The sequence below is a fragment of the Tyto alba genome, unplaced genomic scaffold, assembly GCF_018691265.1.
Source record: "Tyto alba isolate M040663 unplaced genomic scaffold, T.alba_DEE_v4.0 Super-Scaffold_44, whole genome shotgun sequence".
Classification (NCBI taxonomy): domain Eukaryota; kingdom Metazoa; phylum Chordata; class Aves; order Strigiformes; family Tytonidae; genus Tyto; species Tyto alba.
In genome coordinates this window covers 10,668,085-10,689,863 of record NW_024881320.1, presented here as the reverse complement: position 1 = coordinate 10,689,863, position 21,779 = coordinate 10,668,085, and the positions used below count along the sequence as shown (strand labels likewise).

The 21,779-nt window shown below is 37.3% G+C and overlaps 1 protein-coding gene across 4 annotated transcripts in view; it reads left to right on the top strand.

The window, feature by feature from the left end:
- PI4KA (phosphatidylinositol 4-kinase alpha) overlaps positions 1-21,779 on the top strand; it is a 62,040-nt gene that overhangs the window by 33,093 nt on the left and 7,168 nt on the right. For all 4 annotated transcript variants that reach the window (XM_042805087.1, XM_042805090.1, XM_042805089.1 and 1 more), the window contains exons 20-48: positions 642-750; positions 1,281-1,417; positions 2,349-2,482; positions 3,532-3,614; positions 3,891-3,961; positions 4,079-4,203; positions 4,674-4,755; positions 5,371-5,454; positions 5,809-5,898; positions 7,117-7,236; positions 8,890-8,982; positions 9,332-9,488; positions 9,759-9,886; positions 10,017-10,175; positions 10,441-10,592; positions 11,104-11,211; positions 11,931-12,058; positions 12,139-12,258; positions 12,904-12,983; positions 13,125-13,318; positions 14,038-14,128; positions 14,939-15,106; positions 15,667-15,720; positions 16,964-17,084; positions 17,387-17,516; positions 19,616-19,686; positions 20,550-20,622; positions 20,727-20,797; positions 21,386-21,495. In XM_042805087.1, coding sequence (XP_042661021.1) covers positions 642-750; positions 1,281-1,417; positions 2,349-2,482; positions 3,532-3,614; positions 3,891-3,961; positions 4,079-4,203; positions 4,674-4,755; positions 5,371-5,454; positions 5,809-5,898; positions 7,117-7,236; positions 8,890-8,982; positions 9,332-9,488; positions 9,759-9,886; positions 10,017-10,175; positions 10,441-10,592; positions 11,104-11,211; positions 11,931-12,058; positions 12,139-12,258; positions 12,904-12,983; positions 13,125-13,318; positions 14,038-14,128; positions 14,939-15,106; positions 15,667-15,720; positions 16,964-17,084; positions 17,387-17,516; positions 19,616-19,686; positions 20,550-20,622; positions 20,727-20,797; positions 21,386-21,495 — 3,243 coding nt within the window. The remainder of the gene's footprint in view (positions 1-641; positions 751-1,280; positions 1,418-2,348; positions 2,483-3,531; positions 3,615-3,890; positions 3,962-4,078; positions 4,204-4,673; positions 4,756-5,370; positions 5,455-5,808; positions 5,899-7,116; positions 7,237-8,889; positions 8,983-9,331; positions 9,489-9,758; positions 9,887-10,016; positions 10,176-10,440; positions 10,593-11,103; positions 11,212-11,930; positions 12,059-12,138; positions 12,259-12,903; positions 12,984-13,124; positions 13,319-14,037; positions 14,129-14,938; positions 15,107-15,666; positions 15,721-16,963; positions 17,085-17,386; positions 17,517-19,615; positions 19,687-20,549; positions 20,623-20,726; positions 20,798-21,385; positions 21,496-21,779) is intronic.

Below are 21,779 nucleotides of genomic sequence, written 5' to 3'. Positions count from 1 at the left end.
TTGGCTGGGAGTATAAGATATGCCCCTCCAGTGGTAGCAGCTGTTTGTGCATAAAGTAGCAGAGAATTTTAAGAAATGTGTTGAAAATAATGCCCTTTTACTTGCTTGTTTAGATAGTAAATTCCCCAGAGCTGATGTCATTGTGTGCGTGGGTCCAAACAATGAAAGATCCCCAATTGGTGCCTCAATGTATTTCCACAAAGCCAATAAACAATAGCAACCAGAAGTATGTTTGACTAATGTTTATTTGGTTTTGAGTTCCTTTGCACTGAAGCAAAGCTGCACGGCATTGTCTGCAGCACAGTTTAAAGGACCGTGTGGTCTCTTCCTCTCTGCAGTTGACAGTATACTAATATTATGTATTCTCTTCAGAGGTTACTGTATCAGCATGGTATTGTTCCTGTGTAAAACAAAGGAAGTTCTTACTTCAGGCATGTCAAATGTTAGTATTTCAGATATTCTGACAAGATCTAATTTTCTTCAACATAACAATAGTAACGTAATACCAGTTTTCATAGGTGACAAAGAATATTATCTTCCTAAATAATAATAAAAAAGGTACATGTATTGATTCCTTAGCATGGAATTAAGTTATTGTATCTTCCACTGTTTTCTGATGTGAATTTTTATTTCTTTGGTAGCTCACTAGACGCTTGCCACCCATCAAGGAGGCCAAGCCCAGGTTGCAGAAGCTGTTCCGTGACTTCTGGTTGTATTCAGTGCTGATGGGATTTGCGGTGGAAGGATCAGGTAGTGTAAATTCTAAGAGAGCAGCATTGATGCTCAGATTTAAAGTCTTGATGAATCCAAGTGTAACTGCAAAGTGTTCACAGTAGTCTGAAGAAAAATTAGAGGCATAAAGACATTACAAAGCAAACAGCTTATGTGACAGTTCTCTGGTAGGATTTCTTTACGTCTTTGCTCTGTTTTTCTGTGAGATTGAGCACAGTACAACTTGTACTTAGGTTTTCTTTTTCTAAGCTAAAACAGCAGTTACCCTTAGTTAAGTTTGAGTTTTTAATAGCTAAGTTTCTGAAATGGAAGACCAGACGCATTGGTAATCAGGTAGAAACTTCTTACCCCTTGAGAAACTTCATTTGGAATTACCTAAACACATTTATTATGTTTGGAACATGGACTTGCGTTGAGTGTTTGTGATTAAGTGTATGAAAAATTTGCCCTAGGAAGTAGTACGAAACTTGACAATGCTAGTTAACTTTGTGAATCTTAATATTGTTTTTCTCTTCCACCCCACTTTCCTTTTTATATTTGTGCTCCAGGTCTCTGGCCAGAAGAATGGTATGAGGGTGTGTGTGAAATTGCCACCAAGTCTCCATTACTCACATTTCCTAGCAAAGAACCACTTCGATCTGTTCTTCAGTACAATTCTGCTATGAAGAATGACACTGTGACTTCTGTAAGAGTTAATTTCTTCTGTTATCTCCTTCCATTATGTCCATCAGTGTTAAATGATACAGTAACCATGATTTATTGAAATAGCACAATACTCATTCAATCTGCCATCTATTAGTGAAAAACAGCTTTTTTATACTATTCTTATGACAACAGTGTACAAAAATTACTTCGGTTTAGTTTTATTGAGTGTTAATACAACTGTTTAGAGTGGTAGCTACACTATTTTGATTAGGTATAGAAACCAATTCTTTGTGGAGGTGGAAGCCTTTTAATAGTTTTTCATCCATTTTGGATCAGACAGACAAAACTTGCAGTGTTTAAAAGAAACAAATCAACAAACTTTGGAGGGGAAAAAACATATTCAGTCCTTCAAAGAAATGTTAAGTGAGCTTTTTCCTTTGTTATTCTCTGTCTTGGTACTGGAATACTTCTCTCTCTCTAGTGTTCGCAGGATAGATTTTACCTGAGGGCTATTTGTCGTAGCAGTGTAAAGTGAATTGAAGAGTTGCAGTTTATGAAATGCCTTTGTCTGGCTTCCAAATAATAAGGAAATCTGCATTTTGCCTGTATATTTAGTTCTGTGACATCAAAGAATGGCCCAACAAACCCATGAAGTTAAGAAGGGCAAGGTTGATGTTGATCAAAATTACGTGCATTTAGTGTAGGAACTCTATTTCTTAATTGGTATAACTGTATGGAAACTAGCAGTTATTTCAAAAGGGAGCTTGTCTCCACTATTTTAATTCTATATTTGAAGAATTGTGACTTGCTGAGTCAGAGCAGGTTGGTCTTGGTCTGCAGACAGAGGCATCCTGACATATTGTTTGCAGTGGTTAAAAAGTAAAAAGAGTAATAGCTGAAAGGAAACGTTTTCGGAGCACAAACTAATAATAGCCCTCCCACTTCAGATAACTTCATGTATTCATCTCTAGGCTGAATTAAATGAATTGCGGAGTACCATAATAAATCTCTTGGATCCTCCTCCTGAAGTGTCAGCGTTGATCAATAAGTTGGACTTTGCCATGTCTACCTATCTCCTTTCTGTTTACCGCCTAGAGTATATGAGGTATATATATGTACTTTTTTCACTGACGAATTTAGAAAAAGAATAAAAATTAAAAACTGTTCAAGTAAGAATTGCCAAACACTAAGACAAACGAGAATCAGTATTTTAAGTCACATTAACTCTGTTGGAGATTCCGAGACTGGGAATTCATCTATGCAAAAATGCCTATAGGGAAGATAAAAAGGATGGAATAATATAGTAGATCCCCCAAAATGGGATTTCTTCTGAAGAAGAACTACTAGAAAAAGGATGAAAGGGTTCTTTAAAGGATTGTCTTACAAGTGTAATGTATCCTATGCACAGTCTTGTGCTTGCATCTCTGAAAGACAGTGTAGACACTTGCATGTCCTGTAAGATTAGTGTAATGTAGGAGCTGAGAAAAATTTTTTGTAGTGTACTTTTTTTTTTTTTCTCCTCAGTATTGTGTATTAGGTTGTACTAATCAAATGTACTGAATTCACAAACTATTTTTTTTCCTTTAAAAGTGTATTTATGCTGCTGCTCAAAGAAGTGTGTAGCTGAAAGCTGAGGTGGAGGTCTAGCAGTGAGCAAGATAGGAAGAAACTTCTCCGTCTAATTTTTACTTTGATGATAACTGACAGACCTTTTCCAGAAACATCTTGACTGTATTTAGAAGCATTTTTTTTAAGAAGTGATATTTCCATCCTATGCAAATTCAACAAAAGCAAAGTCTACAGAAATGCCAAAGATTATACTGCGTTTATATGTTTGTGGTGACTGTATAAGTACATCATCACCAGGTTTCCCACTCCTGAGGTGCGAAAGTTATTCTCTCAGTGACAAAACAGCATTTTATGATCTCTGAGCCCTGGTAGTTGAATATAGAAACAAATAGCAAATAGCACATTTACTAGAGTTGTAAAATTATCATGAAATGAACAATTGCTATATGAGCATGGTGTGTATTGTGACATTAAAGTACATAGATTTGTGTGGAATATATTTAACAGAAAATAAAATAAAAAAAAAAAAAACTAAAACAAAAAAAAATCAAAACAACCCAACCCACAGACCTCTTCTTTTCTTAGGGTGTTGCGTTCAACTGACCAAGATCGCTTCCAAGTCATGTTTTGCTATTTTGAGGATAAAGCAATTCAAAAAGACAAATCTGGTAAGATTACTTGTCTAGGTTATCTTGCAACTTGAGATACTAGGAAGTTATCTCTAGGCATGCAAAACTAAAACAAATCAAGCAACTATATAACAAAAATAATCATGTTCACTAGATTGCTGTTGCTTTATTCTTGCCAAGAATGCTGGTCTTGTTTTGAAACAGCTTGGTTCAGTGTTGGCTGAGTAAACATGAATACTTTTTAACTGTTAAACATGGTTTATAAAGCAAATGTAATTCTGATAATCAAACTTGTCACTTTTCTCAATTCCTCAGGCATGATGCAGTGTGTGATAGCTGTTGCTGATAAGGTGTTTGAAGCTTTCCTGACAATGATGGCTGATAAAGTAGGTTACATGGATACTAAAATTTTAAATTTGTATAAATGTTCTCATTTCAGTTTATGAAAGTGTGCTTGTCTTTTTCCTGAAGAGCTTCATACTTCTCTTTGGCATGCTTTTTAGCCTAAAACTAAGGAGAACGAAGAAGAGCTGGAGAGACATGCTCAGTTTTTGCTGGTGAATTTTAACCACATTCACAAGAGGATCAGGAGAGTTGCAGACAAATACTTATCTGGTCTGGTAGACAAGTGAGTATAGCTTTCATTTTCCTGTCCTCTTTTCACATTGACTACCTAGTCATTTCTTATACAGTTGATGACGACAGTTAAGTGGATTTCTTGGCTGATACTTCTGCTGAAACATCTCCTTGAAAAATAACATTCAGTAGTATTTTTAACCTGGGTTCTGAAACCTCTGCTTAAAATCTCTGTGTCTGCTTAGTAGTATTCCCGTGGATGGAGCAAACCAAAGCGTCCATGAAATAAATGCAATCTCAATTCCTATGAAATAGCTTTACTTAGCTTGCTTTTAGAAAGCTTTCAACTCTCTATTGAGTCAGGCTGTTGTGAGCTGTGGCAAGCTTTGTGACTTCCAGTGAGTATGAGCTTACCCAGTGATGTATACAGCTAGCTCTTTGAGCAGCTCCATTTCTTGATAAAATAACTTCCTTCCTCAGCTCTCCATGGTTATTGTATTTCTGAATCCTGTCTTGCTCTAGATTCCCTCACTTGCTGTGGAGTGGAACCGTGCTGAAGACTATGCTAGATATTCTGCAGACACTGTCCCTGTCTCTTAGTGCAGTAAGTTCCTTTTTTCAGTGATTCTATCAGGGAAATGAAATGTATATTTCTGTTTCTCTTTACTAGAACTGAATTTTTTGCTTTGTTTTGCATTTACTTGATACTTGAGTTCTTAATTTGGTTTTGGTATCATCACTAAGATTGATAAAAATGTTAATTTTAAGTCCTGTGAAGGAGTGCATTTGCATTCCTGTTTCATAGGTAGTAAAACTAGTGCTAGAGAGCTGTTGTCAGATGTGGTTCAGAAAGTCAAATATAGCATCAAGAATAAAACACAGGATTACCCATTATGGGTTGTAACTGTTGAACTGTCTCATTTAAAATAAAAGTTCGGTGGTGGGTTTTTTTGTGTTTTTTTTAATGAATAAGATGGAAATGCTTTATAGTTTTCCTTTTGTATTAAACGCTGAGGCAAGCGCTTTGGATTTTTAAAAATACATGTACTGAAAACCAAACTGGAATAAAAAATCATTTCTTAGAGCTGTTCAGATTGACTTTGAGAGTAAGTATTAGCAAAAAAGTTTGGTAAATCAGACTTCTTGTTTGAGGAGAGTGCTGCGGTGTTCCAAGTGATGATTTTCATCTTACTGAGAATTGATCATTGTTTTTGTGTAGGACATTCACAAGGACCAACCATACTATGACATTCCTGATGCTCCATATAGAATAACTGTCCCTGACACACATGAAGCCAGAGAGGTAGGTGATCCTCCTTGATTTGTCAAACAACAAACTAATGCCTGATTTCTTTATGCCAAGGAGATAAATTAGTGAGCTACTCTGAATTGTCCTTTTCTTAAAAATACTTCCCTAGATAAGTTTCTTCTAATACAATATGATACTTGGTATTTATGTTTTTCTGAATCTACTTGACTTGAAGTGTGACAGTTCTTTTCTTACCAAGGGTACATTTAATTGTTACAGAAAATTTTAACTGTATCATGTTGCCACAACCTGCCTTACTCCCTGTGTTACTTATTACACCATTAAAACCAGTGCCTCTTGTTGAACGTCCTGTATTTAACTGATTGTATTGATGCTTTCTAATTCTAGAGTATAGTCAAGGATTTTGCTGCACGCTGTGGGATGATTCTGCAAGAAGCAATGAAATGGGCTCCCTCGGTTACAAAATCTCATCTACAGGTAATGAGCCTGCCTCTCTGAAAGAATTTGATCTTTGCAGATCTTCAAAATGAGAATTAAGTTACTTGATGTTTTTTATTTTTTTCAGGCTATCCAAGCACCATTTAAAATTTTTCTGTCACTCTTAAGATTTTCTTTACAGCATTGGCAGAGAATAATTAGAATTTTTGATTTGATGTGATTTTTGGTGTAGTCCAAACCTTAGTATCTTGAGAATAATAGGTTTGTAAGCAGTTGATCGTCCTGGGTTTACTTCAGAAGTCAGAATTTGGTGTAATAGAATCATCTGCCTAGCAGAGTTTGCTTAATACTGGTCCATTAGCTGAAAATATCAGCTGGACTGAAATGTATGATTAGGTTGTAAAACTTGTTTTTTGTTTCCCTCTTGAGAGGATGTTTTATCTGTCTTTATGGTTCTTTTTTTTTTTTTTTTCTTTTTTTTAATACAGAGAAACCCTGCTAATGTATGAGACCCTGTAAACTACAGACTTTAATTTGAGCATGGGTGTAGTGAACGCTCACATGTGGCAGAGTTCAGTAGAAAACAGTCACAAGACCACAAAGATTACAAAAGACTACTTATGATGTACTAATAAAATAAATAAAATACTTTTATGTAAACAAAAATTCTCACTATAGTAAAATGCAGGTCTCTGTTAATCCCTGGTGAGTAGCTGAACTATGGAGTCCAGGTTAGACTGGTATTCTGTCTAGAGGTGCCCAACTTAGTGCTGATACAAATTTCTGGGGAGGGTCACAATCTCGGACGCTGCAACTCTACCTGAAGTTTTTATTTCCTTCCCGAAAAAAAGGTCAAGGGATTATATCTCATGTAAAAGGGTAACTATTTATATTGACTTCTTCCGTTAAGTCCAAAACATTTCTTTCCCTAAGGTTCTTTTTAATGAAAAGTGATTCTTTTTAAAGAAGACCTCAGCCTTCAGCTATCACTTTATCCTTTTACAAAATAGAACGAATCTTACTCTTTATGTATTTAGGAGGGTATTCAGAGTTTCTTATTGCCAGGGGAACAATGCCTAAAAGGGAGTAGAGACAGTCTATTTATTGTCAGTCATGTCTGTAATTTAAGTTTTCTGGTACTTTGAAATGATGCAACACTTGCTTATGAGCTGCCTTGTTTTGAAAAACACAGTTTTTCAACAAACACTTCGGGGGGGGGGGCGGGTTGTTTGTTTGTCTGGGGTTTTTTCTTACCAGGAGTACCTAAACAAACACCAGAACTGGGTATCAGGTTTGTCCCAGCACACAGGACTGGCTATGGCTACAGAAAGCGTCTTGCACTTCGCAGGCTACAACAGACAGAACACCACTCTGGGCGTGAGTATTGGGCACAATTTTTGTTTGTTTGTTTGTTTGTGCAGCTGTATAGTGATCATGTTAATTTTATAACATTATGTGTAGCCACATGATACAGATTTTCTAAATCACCTTTGTCATAGCTCTTGAACGTTACTCAGAAAGATACCTTTTTTCTTTCAATCTCAAATCATGGTATCTTCTCATCATGTTGTTCTGTAAAATACTGAAAAGTAAGATGGTAACAAACAAGAAAATAAAACTGTTACCTAATGCTGTTTAGGAGTTTTCTATAGATGATTTTTAATGATTTGAAAGTAGTATCTTTGTGTGAGACTGAAATGAGCTGCTTTCTAGAATAGTAACATAGGTGAGTGTCAGGTGATACCATTTGCTCTGAGTTTTACATAGATACACTCAAAACACGCTTTTGCATTGAACATTTCATGCAGTTAAATGCAGTTTTTTACAGTTCATTTTTTCTTATTTGTGGTTGTAATTTCTGATCTCCTGAAAAAACATCCAGTATAATCTGTTGTATCAGCAGCCAGCTTGTTTTCCAGCAGCAGGTCTGAGTCTGCCTCCATGCCCAGCTTTAGCATGGTTTCCTTTTGGTTCTCTGTTACAGTTGCCCTTCTAGGCAGTGATGGTCACTAATATAAATAAGATAAAGAACTCCCAGTACTCAGGAGTGCAGTCACATTGTTCTCTAAAGGGGCAAGGGGAAAACACTTGATAAAATAAAGACTATGCTGGAAAAAAAATAGAAACTTTACAACTGGAAAGGAAATAAGAGAAACAACTTTATTTTCTTAATATGTTAACAGTATTTGTTTCGATTAGAGCCCTCCTGCATGTCAACCAAGTGTCAAAAGCTCTTCTAGAAAGCTTGCAGATTGCTAGCAGTTTTGTTTTCTTCCTGCTTTATTCCCATGGACTAGACATTGCTAATACAGAGACGATAGCACACAAATTTTATATCCAAGACATGTAATAAGAATATTTCTCAAAAGCTTATCCAGTGCTGAGCCAAGCTAGCCGTTAGCAATACCAAAGCAAAGCATTGCAGGAGTGTTGAATTTTTGATGGTTTTGCTGGCTTTGTATTTTAGTATTAAATCCTCAGTATAAAAAATTCATTTTACAGTGTAAAGAATCATTCGTTTGTTTGTTTTGAGGAGAAACCTCTGAGTTACAAATTTCTGAGTACTTCTGCAAAGGGAAACAGGGAAACTAGTACACTTTTTAAAACAAGAACAGAATACTCTCTCTGCATTACTGTCAGTTCAGCAAGCTGTTGCATGGAGAGGGCAGAACCAAGAGCATATCTGCTCTTCTGTCTTCTTCCTTACCTGTTCATGGAAAGGGAGCAGCAGCCCCAGAGATTCTACTCTTTTAATGCTTTTTTTTGGTATTTCAAGAAGTATATACAAGTATGTATAAAATTCAAACTGTATAAATGGAATTAATGTACATGTTCCTTATTTAATTTTTATCAGTCCAGGTACTGTTACATCTAATAGTCATGATACTATTATATTTATTAGCATTAAAACACTCTAAACTTAAAGCCTATGTGAATGTAAAAATAGAAAAAAAAAAAAAAAAAAAAAAAAAAAAAAGAGAAGTGGTTGGATATGAACAGTATAAACAACTATATGTGCTCTGGTCATAGGCAACCCAGCTAACTGAAAGACCAACTTGTGTGAAGAAGGACTACTCCAACTTCATGGCTTCTCTTAACTTGCGCAACCGCTATGCAGGAGAGGTAAGTACAGAGTTTCTTGTTAGTGTGACATGTCTATGAGCTCTGGCATGGCTTTTCAGGGGATGATGCCCCTTCCAACCTAAACTGTTGTACGGTTCTGTGTTATTTTTAGCACAGACTCTAAAGCTAAACTCCTTCAAGATTAAGGGTATCATTTTCCTAGGTTATTAAATAGATCATTTTACTGTTGGTCTTGCAGAAAGTTCTTAGATTGCAGATAAAGCTAAAGATTTAGCAAAATAGTAACAAAAGATGTCTCTGTTGGAGTTCCTTAATCAGCCCATGACCAATACCAAACTAGATTCCTAAAAATACTGTTCTCTGTTGAAAAACTCATTATATTTTACAGGTTTCTGGAATGATTCAGTTTTCAAATGCTACAGGACGAACATCTGACCTGAATAAGCTGATGGTCAAGGAGCTGAATGATGCTCTTGAATCAGGCCACACTGAATTCTACACCCAGGCCATGTTTAAGTTGACTGCACTGCTAATAAGCAGCAAAGGTAATGAAAAACAAATTCTGCTTTCTGGCTGTGAATGCCAGGAGTAATAAACTACAGAAACTATCTGTATACAAACCCAGTACACATCAACTTGAAGCAAAACTGTGTTTTGCGTTTTTTCAATCAGGCTTACACTGGGGAAAAGCCTTCTTAAACCAGAAGCGATTTATTAGGAATTGATTATTACATACTGTGCACACTAATTTCATACTGATGTGAAAAGCATTTATTTATTTTATTGGAGATATCTGACTGAATGTTTGTTTTCAGACTGTGATCCCCAGCTCCTTCATCATCTGTGTTGGGGACCCCTGCGAATGTTCAATGAACATGGCATGGAAACAGCAATTGCGTGCTGGGAGTGGCTGCTTGCTGCCAAGAATGGAATAGAAGTGCCGGTAGGAAGCTATTTCACAACTCTTCCCCTTCCACTGCAAGGAGGGAAGAGAGAAAATTTTGAGAGATTCAGAGCTTCCATGTAAGAAGATGCTCTTGAAACAGAAAGCACTGTTATCTTTCTTTTTGCAGTTCATGCGGGAAATGGCAGGAGCCTGGCAAATGACAGTGGAGCAGAAAGTCGGCCTGTTTTCTGCTGAGCAGAAAGAAGCAGATCCATTAGCAGCATCAGAAGAGAGCCAGCCGAGGCCTTGTCCGCCAGAGGTGACCCCACATTACATCTGGATAGAGGTGTGTGTTTCTTCTGGAACGTCCTGCCTATGGTGGTGTTGCAGTGACGCTGTGATTAAGCTACTCTGCACTACTTGTTCTCACGATTCAGGAAAGAACTGGAGGCATGATGGTAGTTCATCTGCCTCAAAGCCAGGAGACACACTCTTTTTAGATGAGCATGATAATTGAGAGGGAGAAGAAGGGTGTTTGAAACAGAAAAGACTGGGGGGGTTTGAGATTAATAAAGGTCAAAGGAGGCATGTCATGTGTGTGTGTCTCTCAGTTTTTGGTGCAGAGATTTGAAATAGCCAAGTACTGCAGTTCTGACCAAATAGAGATCTTCTCCAGCCTGCTCCAGCGGTCTCTTTCACTGAACATTGGAGGGGCGAAAGGCAGCTTGAATCGGCATGTGGCAGCAATTGGACCCCGATTTAAGTGAGTAGTTTTGTTTTTTTCCTTGGTGGAAGAAATAAGGTTATAGGTAGGTGAGAGAAGGGAACTAAACATTAAATATATAACTTATCCTTTGCTTCAAGTGGTGAAAATTCCTTTAAAAGCAATGATGTATAGTCTAAGCTCTGTTTTCAAAGCACAGATAGCTGACTTTAGCTTGAAAGTTATTTTTTGTGCTTCAGAAAACTTCATGGGATAATTTCACATAGTGAATTGCCCACATCATGGATCTAGTCGATGTATCAGTTGGAGATAATTTTGCTCCATCAATTGTTTTCACTTTTTGTGACTTGAAGGCATTTACTTTTTGTGGTTCAGTAGTCACAGTTTTAGAAGCAGACTGATGATAATATGAACAATTTGCCAAGAGCTCTCAAACAGATACTTTTCAATTATTTGAATGGAGTTACAGCTGTAGCTATGGTTTGTATGGTGTTGCATTGGTCACCATCTTGGAAATACTAAAATTTTAATTCTCTGTCTTGCTTATTAGGTTGCTAACTCTGGGGTTGTCTTTGCTGCATGCTGATGTGGTTCCAAATGCAACTATTCGAAATGTTTTGAGAGAAAAGATTTATTCAACTGCCTTTGACTATTTCAGGTACTTTTTTAATTGCAACTACTCACTGAGGATGTGTGTGTGATTTCCTGAACCTTCCATGATACTTCAAAGCAGCAGCTGTCTTTCTCTTCTAGTGATTTAACTTCTTCCTTTCCTTTTTCACCCATTTTAACAGAAACTTCTCTTTCCCTTGTGCTTTTGTGTAGTTCATAAGCACTCTCAAAGAGGCTTAGATATAAGTTCCAGTTTTTATGCATGGTTTATAAAGTAGTATCTTCAGGAATGTTTCTGTTCTTTTTTCCTTATTGTGGAGTTTTTGGAGTTTATTCATTGTTTAAAACTGTACCTAGATTTATAAGATTTAAAGAATTGCTGTTACAGAGTGTGTGGCTGAAATACAGTTTTGTTGTTTTGAAAATACACCCACACTGATGATTACAACATTCGACATGGGCACAACAGAAGAGAATATGATTGATAGCAATGTCTGAATGTGAGGAGGTCAGTCAGTCATAATATTAAGTTTCAAATGAATCCAGGATGCTGACAGACTGCTGCCTTAATTTTCAGTTATAATAGGAAGCTTGTGCTCTTCGAACAGACATAAAAAAGCCATGAGGATAAAATGTAGTGATGTGTGGTCTCATCCTCGTAGATTCTGGTCAGAGTAAGAAATATAGCTTAATTAGATTTGTGTGGGTTGGGATTTTTTTCCCTAATGCATTCAACTTCACATTATTTGCGTAATTTTTTTCAAGTTGTCCCTCAAAATTCCCTACACAAGGGGAAAAGAGGCTTCGTGAGGATATCAGCATATTGATCAAGTTTTGGACAGCAATGTTCTCGGACAAGAAGTATCTGACTGCCAGCCAACTTGTGCCACCTGGTGAGTTCCTTTATGTGCAGTTTCAGAAGCCTGTTGCTTCTTTGATTTGATTCTACATCAGATCTGTGCTCTGTTCTTAGATAATCAAGACACGAGGAGCAACCTGGATATCAATGTTGGATCTCGGCAACAGGCTACACAAGGATGGATAAATACTTACCCTTTATCCAGTGGCATGTCAACCATATCGAAAAAATCAGGTATCCTTATGATTGTAACCAGCTCATTGCAGTCAACTTTACAGCATATTTTATATGCAGATGTTGCTTAAAGTCAGTATTTGCCTTTAACATTGGGCTCATGTTCTCCTGGCAGGGTATGTAATTACCAATGCTGAACTCTGGAGAGGGGCCAGAAAAAGCCTTACTGGTAGCAAGCAGCAATGTTTTTAAATTACCTGGGGTTTTTTGATAGAATGTTCAAATGTGTAGCACAGAAGAAATAAGACTGGAGGTCAAGATGTATAAAAATCCTCTAAGGAAATTGCTTGCTTTGCCCCTAAGTGCTTTTTGGGGGCAGCAGAGCGACATTAGATTGTGGGCTGTGTTTTTGTACAGTTGTAAACTGTGCTTTCTTTTTAGTAGGCTGTCATGTTTAGTCTAAAGTGAATGCCATACTGGCTAAATTGATATCTGGGTAGCCTGTTGTACTCCGTATATTCAGAGAACAACTGTACAATGAATAGCTGCAGTGCTGACTTTAGAAAGTCACTCTGATTTAAATTTACAAGTGTCCTATGGTTATTCAGTTCTGAAGTGTTATTGTTGCCAGGTGTGGACAATTTGAAAGCACCATTTAACATACTGAACAAAAGCTACTGAAAACTTTTTTATCCTTTTCTCAAGGAATGTCTAAGAAGACTAACAGAGGTACACAGCTACACAAGTACTACATGAAGCGAAGAACATTACTGCTCTCGTTGCTGGTGGGTCATCAGAAGAATGGGGGAAACTGCATGAATTTCTAAGAATCTGTTGTTGCAGGATACCTAAAGTATGAAATTGGGAGTGTGTGTTTTCTTCTTCCAGAAAACACTTTTTTTTTTTTTTTCTCCCACCCCCCTCAGGCTACTGAGATTGAACGGTTAATCACATGGTACAATCCACTGTCCTCCCCTGAGCTAGAGTTGGATCAAACTGGAGAGAGCAGTGTAGCAAACTGGAGGTCGAAGTATATCAGTCTTAGTGAGAAGCAGTGGAAGGATAATGTAAATCTGGCTTGGAGCATTTCTCCTCATCTTGCTGTACAGCTGCCTACCAGGTGAGATGTTTCAAAAGAAAGATCTGATGTAATTCCTGCTGCCTTGGAATCTGAGTGAGTACTTACATTGTAAGTACCGATAGCGCTTGCTCCTGTTTACAGCCCCCTTGTATACTTTCACAGCTGGTTGAGACCTTTGAAATTAAAAGAACTAGATTACTTCATATGCTCATTTGGCTCGGGCTCTAAGGACGTCCATCTTCCTTTCCTGACGCCCATTCTTCACTAACACTTAAACAATATTTTGTTCAGAAGAAATCATCTTTGATTTTTAATCACATTTAAACAGTGCCAGAAGTATCTTTGAATGAAATGTTCTAGCTATATATTGGCTTACACTTTAATAAGTATTATAGGAGAATTAGCATAGTTGGCTCCAGAAGGGAAAGGAAATTCTTTCCCCATTACAACAGTGATAGTTTTTGCCAAGTAGAGTTCCGCACGCTGGTTTCTGTAGAATCCCAGACAGTATACTTCAGCCAAGAATCCAATAGTGGGCTAACATACTAGTGGTTTATACAAAAGCATTGGATGTGGACCAGTTGTTCCTGAATCCTCTTTTGACAGCATATTGGTCCCTCAGTGTGCATTATTTCATAGTTGGACTATTTGTTTATTAAGCACATACTTTTCTGCCTTCTGCTGTCCTTATCTTCACATAAATAGAAGGCACTGTCAAAATTTTTTAATAATGTTATTGTATTTCTGGTTATACTTAGATTTAAGAACACTGAAGCTATTGGAACAGAAGTGACCCGTCTGGTTCGGTTGGACCCAGGAGCTGTTAGTGATGTTCCTGAAGCAATAAAGGTACTTGTGAATATTTATACTGCTACAGGGACCCAGTATGCCCGTTTCATCCAGCTATATTGGAAAATACAGTCTTTACTTAACACAGTATGTTCTAGTGCTAACCATAGCTCTGTAGGAGAGAAGGACAGAACAGCTGTGGAAATAGGGTGCTGAGGCAAGAATCACAGTACTAAGAGTAGGTGGCTAGTTAGCTTATGGTACATCTTGCTCCTGGGTATATTCTCACCATACACAAAATGTGTCAAAACTTACCACTTGCAGTACAGCCACCATTTCTGTTCCTTTTGTATAATACGTAAAAAAAACACTGGTGAGTGCTGCTGCTGAAATTATTTCAAGCTTAACTCCGTTCTGTGTGTCAAAAGGCCAACCCTCGTAAAATGGAGGAGACTCTTCATGCTGATCTGCAGTGAAGCACTCTAGTTGTGTGAGGGGTGGTCTTGTCAGAGCTGCATTCTATACATCACCTGTAAAATAAATGACTGGAAAACTGAACCTTCTTGGACTTTTATGAAAGGGCTCATCCTTTCTTCTTTCTCCCTATGCTAGAACTCTTGTACTGTGCTTTTACTAACTTGACTTCACTAACTTCAGCTGGTGATGTGGGAAGTGTGGCGATTCCAATAGTTAGATTTCCGTGGGAAAAAAAATGCTTTAGATAAAATAGATGTGGTTTGTAAAATAAAATGTAGCATGTTTCACTTGCCCTGTTACAGGGTGCTAGATTATAACATTAGTGTCTGATGTGTATTACCCAGACATTACTGAGCGCTATAAAATCCTAACGTGTCTGACTTGCTTTTTCAGTACCTGGTTACCTGGCATACAATTGATGCTGATGCACCTGAGCTCAGCCATGTTCTTTGCTGGGCACCAACAGATCCACCAACTGGCCTTTCTTATTTTTCAAGCATGTACCCACCTCATCCTCTAACAGCTCAGTATGGTGTTAAAGTCCTGCGATCTTTTCCTCCGGTAAGATGAGTTCCAAGAGGGCCTTAACACCCCAAATAAAGTTAATGGCCTTTTCATTGTGGCCACAGGCTTCATTTTAGTACCATGGAGAAACATGCATGCTAAATGGGCACACCGCATTGCAATTGCAGAATGTGAATATATTGGGATGAAAAGTTAAAGGTGATTGTCCCACAAATACTGACTTGCGTACTTGCAACTTTTTTGTCATAAATCACACTAAGCTGAATTCTTCAGGCTGCCCTTCTCAGATAGTTCCTTTCGACTCTTCTCTCAGTGGAAAGGTGTTTCTTCTAAAGTATCTTCTAAAGGCTAGATTTTTAACACTTGTCAGACTTGTATTAGGACTGTAAAATACATGATTATTAATGATATTTTTGAAGGGAGTAACTGGAGAGAAAAATACTTTGATTTGAGGAGGTGGCATATGTAGTTTAAAATAAAGAGGCAGTGGTATTTTGTTCACCTAACTGAAGCGAGCTTTTCTCTGGGCATATGACCTGTCTTCCCTTCCAACTACTAAAACAATAACAGTAAAAACCCTGCCTTCTCTCTTTCAGGATGCCATTTTATTCTACATCCCACAGATTGTACAGGCACTTCGGTATGACAAGGTAAGGATATGAAACAGCTACATATGAACAAAACAGATTTTTAAGGCAGCTTTTAGACTTAAAATTACAAATCAGCCAGAATTTAAGTGTAAACTAATGCTGCTTATTATTATCTAGTGTCTCTAATACTTAGAAGAAATACTGTCTCTAGAGGCTTGCTTGCTTTGGGTACACCTCTTTTATGAACAGATAGACTTGAGAAACCAGAGGCCATGTAGCTCATCTGTCAGGAAAGTCATTTTGTTATGGGAAACCCCAGATGAGGACTCTGTCTGAATAACACTTTTGGAGGTTTGCATGAGACAAGCAGTAATGAAATTAAATCACTATCCTTAATCATTTTGCTGTGGAGTTAGCTGGAGGAGACATTTAGGGATGTCTTGTGCTCCATCTTGTATATAAAATCTCATTTTAGCTTCATCTTGCAGAAGCCAGAAGTAAAGCTTGACCACCAAGTTCAGAGTTCATTAATGTGACATTATTGTTACCTGTCCACAAGGCATGTGAACTCTGGTCAGTGCATTATTTTCAGGTGAAGACATCCCCAGCCAGTAGTGTGCGTGACTGTATTTAGTTATTCTTTGAGAATTTTGCATAGAGAAATATCCTCTTGCAATTCAGATCATGAACATCAGACATCTCGTCTGTGAGTATCAGTCAAACAGAAACATTTGCAGACTACAGAAGTAGCTACAAGTAGAGGAAAGGGAATGCAACTTCTGGAAAGAGTAGGATTCCCTTGTACGCTTCAACTTATTTTGTAAGTTTGTTCTTACATTCCAGAATTAATGTGGAACTGTGACAGCACATACAGTTCTTGCCACCAAAATGTGCAGTCCATATGACACTGTCTAGATTTCTGGTATTACAGGAGCATTTAGTGGTGCCAAGCAAGACCAATGTCTCTTTCATTGTGCCTTGTACACATGCTAGGAGATGCCCTAAGCTCAAAGAGAATTGAAATCTGAATAGAACAGATAGAAGATAGCACAGAAGTGGGAAGAAGGTTGGTTAGAATAATGGAATAGGTCAGTAATAAAGTGAAAAATAGTTTAGGTCAATTCACTACTTGTTAAAATACACTGCCATTCTTCAGAGGTCTTTTTAGCAATGTGAGTGAGAGTGCAGAGGTCTTCTTTCCATCCATTAAATATTTTTGAGTTTGAAAAATAGCTCTTAGTAGCAATGAGTCTGCTAGAGTGGTAATGATCTTTGATCCTTACTGGAGTGGATATGGTTGCAGATGGGTTATGTTAGAGAATACATCCTGTGGGCAGCTGCCAAATCCCAGCTCTTGGCTCACCAATTCATCTGGAACATGAAAACTAATATCTACCTGGATGAAGAAGGACACCAAAAAGATCGTGAGTGCTTTAAAATATAATCTAGCTTGACTCCTTTCCTTGTCTCAGTTCAGACTAAATCTCCTTCCTGCTTATCTTGGCAGGAGGAATCCTTCTAGCTAGGAACTTCTCTTTCATTTGTAGAGGTAGGGAACATTCTGTGGAAGTGTTCTACCTGACAAAACGCATCAGAAGAGATGCAGAAGTGTTTGCATCAGTACCTTTTTTTGAATGTTATCTGAAGGTGGCTGTTTCCATTACCTGTGTCATTTAGCTTTCTGAAATAAGCTTCTGACACAAATGCCTCTTTTTTTCACATGCAGCTGACATTGGGGAACTTCTGGAGCAGCTAGTAGAGGAGATAACTGGCTCATTATCTGGCCCAGCCAAGGAGTTCTACCAACGGGAATTTGATTTCTTTAATAAAATCACCAACGTTTCAGCCATTATCAAGTAAGCATTGTACTTCAGAATTGTGTTTTTTGGGGCTTTGCTGTTCTGTTATTTACCAGTGTCCTGATTAAGAGGCTAAGTCTCTTTTAGGGTATTGAGATAGTATTTTTAGGAAAAAAAATATTTATATGATAAGTATTTTATTTTTTTCTTAGGAGTAATTAATATCTGCCCTGATTTCAGTGCTTGTGCTTTGAACTAGCAGGCTGTCTGAAAAGCCATGACTTTTTACTTTGGAAGCAGATGATTCTGAACTTGAACTTTAGTTTTTAATCTGATTTTATCAAATACATTGTGGTTGGTAATAGTGGAATGAGGCCTCATAGAAAAATGCACTGATACAAGAATTAAGTTGGTAGAGCAGTTTGTGCTCTTGTCCTAGTTGAAATCCTATCAGTCAGCTGTCACCTGCATCATTAATTTGGTCTTTTTGATACGCTGCTGATGTTCTCCTGAAAAGTAATCAGAGCTTAGTTCAGTCAGGAAAAACAGCACTTCTCTGTTTAGGTCTACCAGATTGACTGTCATTTGTTTGCATATTATAACTTGTTACCAACATTTTGTGTGGAGTTTAAAAACAAGCAAAACAAACACAACGAGACAAAAAAAAAAAAAAACAAAACAAAACAAAAGAAAAAAAAAAAAAAAACAAACAAAACCAAGCGTAGGTAAGTGGTTTACCTTCTGCTAAAACTCCATGAAATTGTCTTTTCCTGTTCTCAAAGAGATTTCATTGTGCAGTATAATACAAAGACAATTGTTCTTTTTGCATATATAAGTCTTTTTTCCTTCATTCCTATTCCATTCATAATTGTGGTTATGGAGAAAGATTTAATGTCATCTACATTGGATTGCCAATCTCCTCAAACTGCAAGTCCTGCTCATAGAGAGGTTCTCACTGTTGACTGTAAAGACTGCAGTAAGATGTGTAATTTAGCTTTTATAAAACTGGCCAGTGGATGGCAGCAGCTCGGCACACAAACTCGAAGTCTGTCAGTGTGGTTTCATTGCATATTTTTAAAACATTCTCTGATGCATGAAAGCATTTGAAAGTCACATAAAATGTATGTCCTGGAACACACCTCCTTTAAAATGAAGCTTTGCAAAGCACCAGTATACAGGCATCAGGCTAAAGGACACTTACATCATAGGTGCCTTCTATGTGCATGTTAAAATGTTTTCACCCTGTAGAATGAATTAAAAGCAGGGGTTAGGATCTGAATATCTTGACATTTAGAATTAAATCAATCCACTGTTTGTTAGTATGAAGTTATAATTAATAACAGATAATAATGGTGCTTTGCAAGCATTGCATATTGCACCCCAGCCTTAAAATTAATCTGTTTTTTGTGCATCTCCAATGTAAAGACAACATAGAGGAGATGCTGTTTGCTTTGTAGATGGCATAAGTGAATTAATGTATCATCTATAATGATTTCATTAAGGACTATGTTGCTGCTTCAGTAGTCTACTGTACTGCTTAAAATGAGCATAAGTAATACCTTTCAGTTGCATGCTGCTACACCGGGTGAACATGCAATTGTGTGACTGACTTCAATAGATGGTTAACACAAGTGCCTGTGCAGATTGGGTAATTGTATGCACTGATCGTTAACCATGTTTCCCAATTATCCAATTGACACCTGCAGTCATGCTAAGTATGTGAACAAATTAGGCGTGTAATTGCACAGGCATTTTGCTGGCTTGTCCTTTTCCAGTTACCAATGTTCTTACTCTAGAGTAAGTTCCACAAAGGAAAATTATATTGATATAACTATAGCAGTGCTTACAAGGTATAATTATGCTCATATCTCTTTATAAGGAAGAGCCCTTATATATTTCATTCACTTGTCTTATGCTGTTTGGGTTTGTCAGCAACCTGTGTGTCAAATCAATATTAAATCTGCAGAGCAAAGACTACAACCTTCATTAAGATAGAAAATGTTCTGTTTAGGTATTGAGCCTATAAGTTCTCTAGAAGTGGTACAGTAAGAGATCTTTGTTGTTACAGTTTTAGTGAAGTATAAATTTGAAACAAATGTGAGGCTAGTGCTTAATATATAGTATGCAGATAAATAAAATAATGTTCATCTTTCTAGGCCATTCCCTAAGGGAGATGAAAGAAAGAAAGCTTGTTTGAGTGCTCTGTCTGAGGTGAAGGTGCAGCCTGGTAAGAAGTGATTTAATTGTATCATATAGTGGGATTTTTGCATTCAACATGAGCACTGTATTTTCTGCAAGCAAATCTTGAAATCTCTGCAAGTGACAGCTCTCAGTTTTGATGCTGGCAGCTGTTCTTCTGTTACAGTTGGATTGTTTTTCTCTTGAAATAATTCAAATACTTTTACCCACCAAATAATTTGTATATGGTACATCAAAACTTGCCCAAGAGCACACCATAGGTAAAAGTATAAATGTATGTCTGAAGAGAGAAGATAAATAAGCTGTTCTTCTTTGGACCACCTTCTATTTCAAAAAGATGAGGCACCTTTGAGAAGTTATATTATCTCAAGAATGAAGCGTGTCCAGTTTCTTTCATTCTCCTTTTTCTCCCATCAGGCGCTCCCTTAAAACATCAGTGTCTGAAGGTTCTTACAAATCTTGAACATATGCTTTCCCAATCTGAATCTTCTTTTTAAAATGGAGTTTGGTGAAAGCTTTTCCTGGTCTCTGTTTAACAGGTCTCAATTCTCTTTCCATGTGTTGGTTGCTAAGAGCCCTCCCTAGTGCACTGGGACATATTGCCACATCTTATTAGGGACTTCTGTAAGAGAAGTCCTGTCTGTACATTTCTGTGGTACAGATTCTGCAGCATTAGTTCAAAACTGTATTCTATTAGCTTCTGGCAATCACTCACTAATGCAAAGGACACTGCATCCTTTGTGGCTCGCAGACTGTAATCTCCAGTTTACATCTAATCTACTTAATTCAAAACTATGCACTGAAGTTATAGACACCAAATTAGTTATTCTCCAACTTGCATTGTCACACTGGCCAATGGATTTGTTCTCAACTGTCCATTCTGTTTTGCAGGCTGTTACTTGCCCAGCAATCCTGAAGCTATTGTTCTGGACATTGATTACAAATCAGGAACCCCTATGCAGAGGTACCATGCTCTTGTTACATTGTCTTATTAATTAGGTATTTTTCTATAAATTCTTGTTTTGCTAATTTGCATTCATCATCATCTTTGTTTTTATTACAATTTAGTGCAGCAAAAGCACCCTACCTGGCCAAATTTAAAGTGAAACGATGCGGAGTTAGTGAGCTTGAAAAAGAAGGTTAGTAACTGTGTCTTAATTATTGACACTACTAATTAAGAGTCAGCAGTTCCTTTAAAATCGCCTGGTTTTATGACTTGTACTGCTGCAGTAAAATAATTTCCATGTTGAACTTTATCTGCAGTGGTATGTCTCAGAAATTAAACTGGATCAGAGGAAGAGAGAATAAAATTCAGAAAACTTAAATCCATTTTTTGCAGTTTGTTTTTAAGTCCCAGGGAGCAAGCCACATTTATGTCGAAGAAATTTTAACAGTTACTTTAGACTAACATAAACTGATTGCATTTCCCTGGTTTTTAGACTGTACCAAACTCCAGGTTTTGGCAGTTTTTTCTCATAATAAATTTTGTGGGATGCTCCAGCTAACTAGTTTAATGCAATTCAGGCATTTTCCAGGTAAATCATGAACTCTATTTTGATATGTTCAAGTTCGAGTAGACAAAGGGAACTATCTTATAGCACTGACCTTGCCAGACAGAAATATCTGTAGTGTACCTGCAGTGAAATGTTGTGTGAGTGCAGAGGACTTGTCATGGTAGAAAGTTACTAAAGTCTGTGTCCAGGTTTTGCATTGTTCTCTTCTTGCAGGTCTGCGCTGTCGTTCTGATTCCATAGATGAAAGTGCAGAAGAAGGGGTGGACAGCAAGAAAATCTGTTGGCAGGCAGCTATCTTTAAAGTGGGCGATGACTGCAGACAGGTACAAAGCTATTCGGGCTTTGTAATTATAGAAGACAGATTTGTAGGTGACAGTAATGAAGAAGAAAATTTTAGTACAGAAATATTTTTCTGTGGAATCTTGAGAATCTCCAGTAGTTATGGACAGAGAGAGAGAACTGTGTTGTACCACTAGAGAAATTCTGGTTTGGAAACAAAAAACATTTTTCAAGACCATGACTTAAAATTCTTTTTCAGAGTTTATTTTTCGATTGAACTACTGGTAGCAGCAGTATTTTCCAAGGTGATATCCTGTACATTGAAGTT